General features: G+C 35.8%; 1 protein-coding gene across 1 annotated transcript; it reads right to left on the minus strand.

The window, feature by feature from the left end:
• Window positions 1-1,938: 1,938 nt before the first annotated feature.
• LOC132115287 (somatomedin-B and thrombospondin type-1 domain-containing protein-like) lies at window positions 1,939-12,650 on the minus strand. Its single transcript, XM_059523663.1, has 5 exons — window positions 12,292-12,650; window positions 5,093-5,275; window positions 4,529-4,619; window positions 2,960-3,118; window positions 1,939-2,137 (listed from the first exon to the last, which is right to left on the minus strand). Exons 1-5 carry the CDS (start codon window positions 12,512-12,514, stop codon window positions 2,032-2,034), a joined length of 762 nt encoding a protein of 253 aa, XP_059379646.1. The 5' UTR covers window positions 12,515-12,650; the 3' UTR covers window positions 1,939-2,031.
• Between the last annotated feature and the right edge of the window lie 281 nt (window positions 12,651-12,931).

A 12,931-nucleotide genomic window follows, 5' to 3' on the forward strand; every position in this document is an offset into this window, starting at 1 on the left:
TTTGTTGTTTTTATAAACAAAAATGTATATAAATATGTTTACAAATATATAAATGAACATTTAAGGAATAAATATTAAATATATCAAATATATTTAAAAAATAGACAAAATATACATTTATGTTATTTTTCAAATATATGTACTCACATATATTTTTGGCCGTCTGTGTAAATCTAATTTCTTACAGAATAAAACGCCACCAACCGTTTACATTTATTGACCAAAACCCTACCAGACCCCTTACACTTATAAAACATGAAACTATAGCTTAATAAAACAAATCCCACCAAACCTAGCCTTGATTCTGAAGCACACACTAAAGAAAACATCTTACCTGCTCTTAACCCTCACAGACTCCATTAGAAAGCCAATCACTGAGAGCATCTGTTGTCTTTTCAATGCCGTCACTGGTTTTATTATGAATGGGCTTTTGCCATTTTTATTGTATGTTGACATTAGAGAGCAGACAGGAAGATGGAGAAACGGGATGTTTTCTTAACACAGAGCAGATTTAAACTTTATTAACACACGTCTAACCACTGTAGTTTTGACAAACAAAATTAAATGCATTAAAAATGAGTTCATTATAGTAGCTTTTAGCATGTTCAGTCATATATACATGTATGTAAAATCAGAAATATTTCTTCAGCAGTAAATCATCATATATTCATGATTTCTGAAGATCATGTGACACTGAAGACTGGAGGAATGATGCTGAAAATACAGCGGAGCATCACAGAAATAATTTTAATTGTAAAATATATTCAAACAGAAAACAGCTTTTTCAATTTGTAAAAATATTTCACAATATTAACAGTATATTCAATATATATAGTATACATAAATACACATGTAAAAAATTTTATGATATTCACACTTTTTGTTAGAAAACTAAATGTTTCTTTTCTTTTTGTTTTCTTTTGCAAAAATCATTAAAAGCATTAAAGCATAAAAGTATAACAAATTTGGTAACTGCTGGTTGCACATTCCATCCTACAAACTAAACATCAAGCATGTTAGTAAGAAAACACATGATTACCTGAATCTTAAGTATACTGTACTTAGCATGCTGCTGAGAAAGCATGCAAAAAATGCCACAAAAATATATGTAGTGAGCATAGTATGTGTGCAGAAGGGTGCATGTACACAAGACGAGCCCTTTGATCTGTAATGAGCACATGCACGCTAAATACTGGTGACCACAGCATCACAATCACACTGAAATGCTAATTAGGACACTTGAAAAGCAATGCTAATGACTGTTTAATGTGTGATGGGAATAGGAATAGCATTGCAAATAACAAAAGCATCAATAAAACTGGTGAGATATTACAAAAAAACAAGCATTTATTTGATTATACTACACCTGTGTGTAAAAGTCACTCACTATATATTACGAGTCAGAGATGCTGGAATAATAAATAAATTGGAAATTTATTTTAATAAAATATATTGGATTTTATGAAAAGGCAATTTTTGCAGAGATGAGCGGCATACTTTAACGCCGCTTTGTTTTTATACCAACGGAAAACACATTAACCGTATAACTTTTCGTTTTTTCATGAGGAATCGAGTGCAGTTTCCAACACAGCTTTCAAACGGTGAAAAAAGTGTGAAAGTGGCGTTCAATAAGGCACTGTAGATAGACTTCAACGGGACACTTGAAAACGTCCAAAGAAGGGAATTTCTCCAGAAAATAAAACACTACCGAATAGAAACATTCATATGCATTAGCTTGTCTTTCAGCCGACTCGTGCATTAACGAGTTATGCATTCAAAAACACACAGAAGTACATTCAAACATTTATAAATACAGTACGTATGAATCAGAAGAGAGATGAGGGTGGAACAACAAAACAGAGAAACAGGTGCATTATTAGACAGCAAAGCTTCAGGAGAACAGGGATGTGTGTTGGTTTGGTGGAAACACAGGAATCTGACAGATTGCTTAACTTTTGACAGAGAGAATTTGGTTTCAGATGACAGAGTCCTGCGGAATCATTTGGAGCAACTGTGTTCCTCGAATTGAGTTCAGACGAATATCATGGAGTAAGAGGGACACCGACAGTCCTCGGTAAATAACTCTCGAACCCACGACCCTGAGCAACCCGGAGCTGAAGCGGCCGACCAGAAGGTTCTAGTGGAAGAGACACCTCAAGATCAGGAGCCAGATTTACTTTTACATTACATTTAGTCATTTAGCAGATTTACAAATCAGTGCAATGAAAATGAGCAATGATGCACAAGTGCTATAACACGTCTCAGTTAATTGAACACAGTACACAACACGTTTTTATTATTATTATATAATAATGTAAAGATAACAGATAGAGCAAACTAGCAATAGAGGCTTTTTTGCGTTTGTTAATAGGATAATATATAAAAAGAAAACAACAGAAAACACAGAATTTCTGTAAAATTTGAGTGAGAAATAAAATTGGTTTCATAGGGCGTACAAATTAAATTACTGTTAAATTTGTAATAAATTGCATAAGTCCCATTATTTCAATTAAGTCCAGAAAATCCTGGAAAAACATTTTTTTGGTTAAACATAACAAACTGCTGTTAAATTGAAAAAGTTTAATGGTTTCAATTAATTAGGCATGTTTTTTTTGATTAATAAAGTTTAGTTTAAAAATTAAAACGGAGTCCTGAAAAATGTAAACAGACTGTGTATTTAAAATAGTTATTTCTAAAGACTCTTATAATGTGCAATATTTGCACAAACTCATTAAACAGCTTACCTTTGGGAGTTAAAGACAAGTTTAGGCAGTTATCTTAACTCTAAAAGCTTATTTACGATGATTTTTACGAACATTCTTTTTTCAAGAATTCAAGTTTAAGAAAATTCTCAAGATTTGTTTTGGAGGGAAAACAAAACCTTCGTAATAAAAGCCGAGAACAGCCGGTAAGAAGATGTTTTGTGAATCCGTGTGCATGTACAGACTGTGATGTGTACCTGATGTTCTGCAGCCCGTCTCCACCGCAGCGGTCCTCATTGGTCATGGCGTCGCTCTGACACTCGATGCACACGGAGCGCTCGAAAACCAATCCGGCGCTCCACGGCCTCATCTTACACGCAGCGCTCACCTGCTTCACACGCATCTGCACACAGTAACTGCACACAGACATTCAAAGGGAGAGTTCAGACCAAAATAACATTTGCAGACTAAATTTAAAGCATTAATTACTTAAAAACAAGCATGCAAACGTGTCACACTAAAGCCGTTTAGTTGCACGATGCATGAAGCATGCATCACTGGATTGTTTTTATTTCCTCTAGGACATTTAAACTATTTTTTTGCAAGCTGTGTAAAGTTAACACGCACACACACACACACACACACACACACACACACCATGCTGAAACTATACACCTGTGATTAATGAAAGGGTTGGCTCTGGGATTTCCTGTGTGCACGGCTTGGAAGGAACCTTGCATAAACATTTGACCTAATCCTAAACCTCATTATCTGAAGCTGATCACACACACGTCGAGTTCATCCTCACACACACTCATCTGATTTCCTGGCCTCAGACAGGTGTTCCTCTGGGTTTAGGAAGCGATTTAATGATGGGCTTGTATTAGAAGTCAGGTATTTTAATCCCAGATGATGTCCTCAGAAAATACAACCTGTCTATTCTGCTCCTAAAAAGTACATGCATTCAACATTTACAGTCTACATTGTGATGACATCATTCTGCACATCAGATTTCCTGTTTAATCGAAAGCTCTCTGAAATCTGAAGTGTCCCACTATAAAAAGGGTGAAATCAGTCACATTTACTGTTTTCTATATAGTGAATGGCACATCATGGAGTCTATAATGAATAAGGAGTTAATCAGACAGTGAGTGATGTGCATAATTTGAGATTTATACGAAAAGATGAAAAGTTGATTGGTTGCTGAGATGTGGGCGGGGCCTCTGATGTTTCCAGGAAGCCTATGAGATTTTAATTGAAAATTGCAAGGTTTTTATTTTTTATTTTTAATGAAACATAAATGAATCGTTTACATTAAGATCTATAATATGAATTTATAAAATAGAAAGGGTGAACTTTCATCAAGGTTTACATATCAACTCATAAATATAGACACAATAACTGATTTTTAGATTTAGATTTAGTTATCCAAGTATATCCAGCGTGTTTCTGTCATGGGATGAAAATAATAATAATAATTAGTAATTGCAACTTTTTATCTCACCATTCAGTCTTTTTTCCAGGAAAAATAACTCAGAATTGCAAGAAAGAAAGTCAAAATTCTAGTGAGTCAGAACACAGATGCTCTACCCATATTAGGTGTGTTTGACCGAAACTGACGGACGTTCATTAATCCTAATAAACAGCTTCATAATCATCTTGTTCTAGTTATGAGGGTCATTGTACCATAAGTCTAGACAACACTTCCTTTGCTAGAAGACACGACGGCCTTCGATCACAGGAAAGTGTTTGAATTATCTGCTCATGTAATGTTTTGTTATTTTTCAAAGCTGCATTAGTTCTTCTTTCTAGAACGACGCTCTCACCTCTTCTTCTCCTCCTTCATAAGCATGTGCGGCCGTCTCCAAGGGTCCTCAAAGTTCCGCCTGAATGAGTCAGGCAGGATTTTGGCCACCTCTGAAGAGGAGGAAGAGATCAAGATAATGCAAGAGAACAAATTAAACTCCTCCAGAGAAGAAGCACAAAACAGACACACACTAGCCCTACATGCACACAGCAGTGTGTTTTAAACGTACAATTTCTCTCATTCTTGTATCATACATGCAGATTGAGATTGAGAGACACATTTATGGTATATTTGCATGCATTTATCACAATGCAACACTATTAACATGCAAATTTGACTTCTTTCTCTCTCTACATTTGTTCTTCTTTGGGAAAGTCATAAAAATGCCATTGTGGATTTTTACATTTGCTACTGAAGCAAATTGGGAAAAAAGTATAATTCTGTCCGCCACTATTTAATGTTACCCAACTTTGACAACTTCTCTACTGACAAAACCCAGATATGTGAAAACTGTCCACTGCAGATCAGATGCTGCCTAAGAAGTGTAGACAGCAAGATTTAACAGAGCTAGTATGTATATAACCTTTAGCAGCGCTGCAGGTTTCTGTGTGTGCGAGACATCCTCTGCGCTGTTTGAGGTCAGGACAGGGCGTGCCTCCATTATGAGGGGGCGTGGCTACCTGCCGGCTTCGCTCTGTAGTCCCCGCCCCACAGACGGACGAACACGGAGACCAGGGACCCCACTGCCGAACCTCACAGTCTATAGCTGCGGAGAGGAAACGAGAGAGAGGAGCAAATGCTTTCTTTAATTCAAACATAAAAATCACTCACATGCATTAAGTTATCAAGAGCGTATAAATGAGTGCATAAAAGTCTATAAATCTGGACTTTATTGCTGTTTACAAGCCTGTTTGACCATCAAAGCACTAAATTAGTGTATAAATAGATTTAAAGAAAAACAGTGATTCAAACTAGGTGTCGACTGATTATCGGCACCGATATGAAGTATTTTTTTTACCAATATCGGTCATTTTCAAAACCGATTATACCGATAAAATAATTTAAAAGCATTTGTCAGAGCCCTCGTTATTCGTAATTTTGACATTCATTTTCATTTTTACACCAGACCTATATTTTGGTTTAAAATATCAGTTATCGGTCTACTTGATCTGTAAAAATCGGTATCGACATCAGCCTTGAAAATCGTATATCGGTCGACCCCTAGGCTAATTCAAACACAAAACAATCATTCTCATGTATTTAGTTACCGGGAGTGAAACAAGTGCATAAAACGCAGTAATATTAAAGTACAATAATATCGAAAACAATTGTTTTGGCTCATCAAGGAAATAAACAATTATTTTTTAAGTTATGGTGACAGCCTCTGACCAACAAACTACACTGAGTTCAAGGGACTTAATTTGTCGTAATTTTTTAAGTTGATTGACTTGATTTGACAAAACAAATCATAAAATAACACTTTGTTTCAACATGTATTCTCCTCAAAAGTCCTATGCAAAACATGCTTGGACTTAGAAATCCACTGCCCAGCATTGTTTCAATAAACTAATTAATTAAAATAACACAAATGTCAGTTTGAATTACACACAATATTAAGGTTGATCATCATTATAATCAACAGTATTCATCAGAATAATGTTTGCAACTTAAAAGGTTTCATTAAATCAGTAATTTATGCATTTTTTGTAACCATGCATTTATTTAAGTTCTGGTCTGATTGTCTGTTAGAGTGCAGGTGAAGAATGCATAAACACATACACACACAGCAGCTGTTCAGTGACATCATACACACCCTCAAACTACACACAAACAGAGAAGAAAGCGAACGCCGCTGAGTCTGGATCTCAATAACACAGCTGCTCTCTCATGTGGGCTCGGAGGAACCGAGATCCCCGACAGTTTCACAAGAGCTACACGCTCCAAAATGCTTGTAAACTGATTTCTGTGGCACATCCTTAAGTGTCTGAGAGTTTGTGATCCTGTATTGAGGAGAAGGAATAGAAATTAAGGTTTACTCAATATAGCTTCTACACATCAAGTTCAAATTCTACACCAAGTTAAAACACTCAAAGCAGATTTTCACTAACCAGGAGAAGTTAAATGTCTTGGTTTCGCAATAAAGAAATTTCACAAAATATGTTTTTGTCTGGTTTGTTTATTCAAATTTAGCATGGTGTAATGCATTTGGTGCATTTGTTGCAGGTGCAATTTGACACTCCATTTGAGATTTTAATGCATTTCAGAGTAAATCTTTAGGATTAATCCCCTTTGTATGTAACATATGCTCATGTTATCCACCAGAACATGCAAACCACACCAACACAGCTGGCATGCAGACGTGCAATCAGGTATTGTATGTGCACATGCACACATCTTACACACACACAAACCATATCAAAGCGCCAGTATTGAACAAAACTGAAGTGCACACATATGCTACACTCAAAGAGCAAATAAAACTAAGATAAACTCAAACGCACTCAAATCCACGATCATAATAAACCAATGCATGTGTGTTTGATCTGGACTGATATGTACTCTATTTGCTGAGACCCTTTAAAACTTCCCAAGTCTGGGTTTTATGGCTGTTTCCAGACCTTTTTGACCCTCCCAGTAGTAAGGTCTTGTGTTTGCAATGTTAGTGCAAGTATAAAAATGGATTTAAAGAAAACATAGAAAGCATTTCAATACAGAAATCCAAAGTACACTAAAAGCTGTTCAACCTCACCCAGCCCTTGACATTTTGCACTTTGTACAAGTATCTAAACATTCATAAATAAAAATACATTTACTTGAGAAGCAAAATGACTTCTGCATGCATTTATCAGAAAACAAGACTTAATAATATATCTTATCAAAATTAAGCAAACTTAAAACAAGAAAGAAACGAGAAAGAAAAACAAATCCGCAAACGAGCAATCTGCCTTTCCCTTTAAATGTAAGGTTTTTTTCAGAAAACAAAACTTAATGTCTTCAGTAATTCAGAGTTAAAAAAAAAACTTTTTCTGTCTTTCTTTTTTTTCAGTGTCGATACTTTTATAATCCACATAAGATCTTTGAGTGAACTGAAGCATATTTTATAATTATGTTGATTATATGGATCCTTTATTTCTAACCTGCTTTATGGTCATCATTCATGAAAAGGGAAACATTTATGGTGATGAATAACTTGCCAAATCTACTTTTAACTATTTTACAGTGGATTATAGTGGTTATCTGTGTGTGTTACAGGTTAGCATGCTTGTATTCCTTGTTGCTTTATTTCCTTCATGTCGTTCTGACCTCACAGCTCGTTCGTTCCCCTTCTTCTCTTCTTCCACACCAGAGTGAAACATCTCAACAATGAACGCAAACACACTCACAAACACACACCTCCATACAAAGGCCCTGTCAAATTCCCCACATTCCCCTGCATTAGTTCTGCAGATATGCCTCGTATACATTCCCAGACCGCCAGAAACCTTCTGATCAGGTGACCTGCTTACCAACAATGTCTTAATTAGGATTGAGTCATGAATCTGTTGCTTGACCTCTCCATATTTAAGGAGAAAACTATAGTTTTCAAAGTCGGACTTCACGTTATGATTTTCAAGTTTAGTAGAGATGCTATGCATGTCTCTAACAATATCCAGCGACTACTAAATTGTCCCTAGAAACAATTTTGATCAAACAATGAAATGTCTGTTAACTGCCGTTATGTCCCGACCAAGGCAGAAATCAAACCTTTGTTTTCGTTGCCACACAAAAGTTCATAATCCATTATAACCCTTCCTCCAGTAAAAAAGTGCATCTCCACACACACGTTTCGAGCTGTTTAAACGCTGCTTGATCTGTGCAGATTTCTCTCCTGATTCAGACCAGAACACTTTTTCACTGGAAAAAGCATTATTATGGATTATGGACTTGTATTTTAGTTTAAAAAGTCTTGATGTGTTTCATCTTGTGTCTTCTCCAGATGTTCACTGATGGACTGGAGTGCTGTGGATTATTGTGATGTTTTTATCAGACTCTCATTCTGACGGCACCCATTCACTGCAGAGCATCCATTGATGAGACACTGACGCAGTGCTACATTTCTACAAATCTGTTCCCACGAAGAAGCAAACTCATCAAACTCGAATGTTTATTTTTTTAGTTGGTTGTGAGGAGCCAAAGCAACACACCTCCTCATGCATCGGAGTCTTAATGAACGTTAGACGCGTCAGGAGATGATGTGGGAGGACAGAGAGGAACCAGAGGAGGAACATATGGTTCGTTCATGAAATGTGTGTGCGTCAGGTAACACACAACATGTGCACCAGTCTGTTCCTGTTCATTGTTCACGCAGCACTCGGGTGTTTATGAGGGCCACCAAACCCAAAGCAGATACTCCTCAGCATTCCTCCGTCCTGAGAGATGTCAAACAGACTCCCGTCAGCACACTAACCTCACAGCAAAGACAAAACAACGTCTTTCACCATCCATCAGAGTAAGATCTTCAACACAAACACTGAAATCTTTATCAAGGATCAATCCATCAATCAAAAAAAAAAAAAAAAAATTATAGACTATATTTTAATTTAAAAATGTATGCATTCATTTAAAGGGTTAATTCACCCAATATTCAAAATTATGTCATTAATAACTCACCCTCATGTCGTTCCAAACCCGTGAGACCTCCGTTTATCTTCTGAACACAGTTTAAGATATTTTAGATTTAGTCCGAGAGCTCTCTTTTTTTTGTTTTTTTAGATGAATAGGCCTATAGGTGGAACTGCACGCAATATAACACAATTTTACTATCGTAATTTTTTACTTTATTCTTCAAATATTATGACGTTAATCTTATTATTTTTTGTTGTTGTTATTTTTAAAAGTGGAACAAAAATGCTGCTGTATAGGCTATTGAGTGCAAACACAATTTTGCCCAAAAAGCAAACAAACAAACAAAAAAGTAAAAAATAGTGAGGGGATATATTTTAAATAATTAGTTAACAAGCTAATGATTTTCTGAGTCAATGATGCAAACATTATTTTGACAATCCTGACTCGCCGTCTCCTCATTGGATGTGCCTTTAGAGAGAAATGCATCTCACGAATTACCTAACGAAAGTGTTTTTGTTTTTGATTTGAATTATTTAGTTTTAAAAAAGTAATTTAAAGCATTATACAGATATATTTATCATGTCAGTGAAGCACAAAGTAGATCCTTTGCAGTTTCAAATGACATATACCTTTATGAGCAAATATGACTTTCCACAATTATTAATAAAATAAAATAAAAAGCAAGTGATCACGCTGGTGCCTCCAATATCCTGTAAAGCATGCTTTAGCATCCACTCTTACTGGATTCACGTCTAATAGCACTCATTTATCTAGGTTTAATGATTAAATTAATACTGTGAAATGCATGAAGTGTTTTATGTCTGTTTATTTTAGTCAATTCGTGTTGGTTTGAGAAGGCTACATTGATTAAACATAATGCTCAACTCACTGTCTACCGCTTGGTCGTTCCTTTAAAAAACAAAAACTTGAATTTCACAAACATAAAATGTTCCAAACACATTTTTAAATTAACTTAATAAAGAAACAAAAATAAATATGACCGCTTTGCCACTAAAAACCAAAACGGAACTATTTAATAGCTGTGTTATGGGGAAGAGAGAGAAAAAAATATTTCTTTTTTTATTTTGTATTGTCATTATATTTGTGCTTTGTTCCTGTTGTCATTTGTCTTTTTGTTCAGTTACCAAAATGTTACTGGTTTAATTCTTACATTAAACATAACATAAACACCAAGCTATAATTGTTTAGCAATATTACCCAGCCCTAAAACACACCCAAACTCATAAATGTGCTTAAGAGTTCTGTTGGCAAATATTTAGCATATTTGTTTTCCTCAGCTATATATATCAACACACACACACACACACACATATGGCAGTAATCATGGCTGAGGGAGTGTATGTGTCTGAATGAATCAGATCAAGCTGTTATAAATGAGAATCGAAAGAATCAGGAACCCAGATGCATGAGTGAACTCTCAAGAAGTTTATTTGAGAGATGTGTGCTCTGTTTCAAAACTATGTTTAAGCATTTTGACAAGTGTTTTGCTTGTAAACTCTCTGTGCATGTTTCTTTTCAATCAAATCACACTCGTTTGGGTAAGTTCTTCTCATCGAATGCACGGACGTTCAGACATCGGTGTGCCTGACGTGTTTCAGGACTGTCACGCTCTGCTTTCAGAGGTTTTAAAGTCTCAGCGACATAAACAACGACGACTGAGATGACAGCCGTCTTTACACCTCTTTGTCTCATACAGAGCAGAATGCTGGGATGTTTTCTGACTCCTGCGACGTGCTGTTTATGTACATACATATGGTGCATTTAAAGCTGTTTCTGAGCTCTGTTGCTGTAGCTGAGGAAGATGAGAGACATACAGACAGCAGATAATGACGGCTGTAGTAATAACCCTTCACTCGTCATTTACTCAGAGACACCAGCTGTTTCTGAGCCGCTGATTTCTGTCAATACTCCATTAACAATCTCATCCAGACATTTGAGCCCGAAAGACCAAATTAAGGATAAGGTTTTAAACAAATGGTGGCAGAATTTGAATTTTTAGTTGAATTATCCAATAGCAAACTTCTGGCATGCTTTATTCACACACGTGTTGTTTAAAACAATGCAAAAGTAGACTTGTGCACTATATTCCAAAGTTATTTGATGCATTGTCTGAGAAACAGACCCAAGTTTGAGATATTATTCAATGAAAAATCCTGTTTAAATCTTGATACAAGCGAGATTTTAATGTTTGATTTTGTTTGCATACAGCTTTTTTTCTTTTCTTTTTTTTTTTGAGTAATAATGACTTAAAGAGATAGTTCACCCAAAAATGCAACTTTGCCATTATTTACCAGCCCTTGTATCGTATGACCCGTTTAACTTTCTTCTGAGTAACAAGAAGTAAAAATTTCACATATTATGGACAGTGAGACAGTTTTTGGTTACCAGCATTCCTCAAAATATCATTAAAGATTTCATTTTAAAACATTAAAGACATAATTAATTTGATATGTGCACTACAATCTTCCAAAAAGTTTTATTTAAAGTGATAGTACTACGTAATGTACTAACAAGTATTATGCATTATATGGATAAAAAATACAATGGAAGTCAGTGGGAACTAACAATGAGTTTTGGAATGGCATGATTTCACAAAAAGATGCAATACTTTGTTTACCTGCATTTCACGTGACCATGAACTGACATGTGAAGGTTTGAAGGATTAATGAAATATAAGTGTAAAATTTTAAGTAAATATTTAATGTCAACCGTGTTTTGCTAACAAAAAAAAAATAGTTAGTTATAAAAATAGTTTTATTTTATTTATTTTTTAAAAGTTAAAGACAATGTATACAAAGGAATAAAAAACAAACAAAAAACATTGATAATAGTAAAAAAGAAAGAAAATAATATAATACTTGATAAATAAATGTAAAAAAAATTACAAACAGTAACACATTTTTTCTTATTTTTTTTATCTGAACAAAACTGTCTAAAAAGGCTTATTTCATCTATACTTATGTGTATTAAATAGAAGTAATAGATTAACTAGGTTATATTTCTTATTTTATTCGCTTTTTTACATTTCTGTGATTGACGGGCGTCAGTTTTAAATATAAAAGATTCAAACTGACGCACATCAATCTCAGCGGCGTGACGTCACCCCGGGAGCCGCAGGTGGACGCGCCGCGGTTGAGGAGATTTTAACGGACTCACCTGACGTGTGGCACACGGGCCGGTAATCGTCGCAGCAGTCGCCGCTCCTCCGGCAGTATGTGTCGCAGTAACACACGGTTCTCCTCGCGCTCCTCTCCACGCACTCGTTATTTCGTCCTGGACAGCATCTCGGCGTCGGTCTGTCCGCGCATCCCGCCTCGCACGCGCCGCACGCGCACATCACGAGCGCGATCACCGCGCACACGCGAGCTCCCGTCATCATCGTCTTGGGTTTTCGCTATAATACAGAAGAGACCGCTTTAAAGAAGTTTCTCGCACTTTTAGACGCAGCGAGTGAGTTCCGTGAGACCCGTCCGCAGCATCGCCGAAGTTCATCTGTCGGGGGCGCGCGGAGTGACTGAAGCGCGCCGCCTGCAGGACGCATGCGCAATCACAACAACACACCGCAGCTTTCAAAACAATATTTTATATACAGTACAGACCAAAAGTTTGAAAACATTACTATTTTTAATGTTTTTGAAAGAAGTTTCTTCTGCTCATCAAGCCTGCATTTATTGTGATATACTATTACTATTTAAAACAATTGTTTTTACATTTATTATACTTTAAATTATTATTTATTTCTGTGATGCAAAGCTGAATTTTTAGGATCATTTTCACATGATCCTTTAGAAATCAT

Source organism: Carassius carassius, chromosome 34, assembly GCF_963082965.1.
Source record: "Carassius carassius chromosome 34, fCarCar2.1, whole genome shotgun sequence".
In the NCBI taxonomy this organism is placed as follows: Eukaryota; Metazoa; Chordata; class Actinopteri; order Cypriniformes; family Cyprinidae; genus Carassius; species Carassius carassius.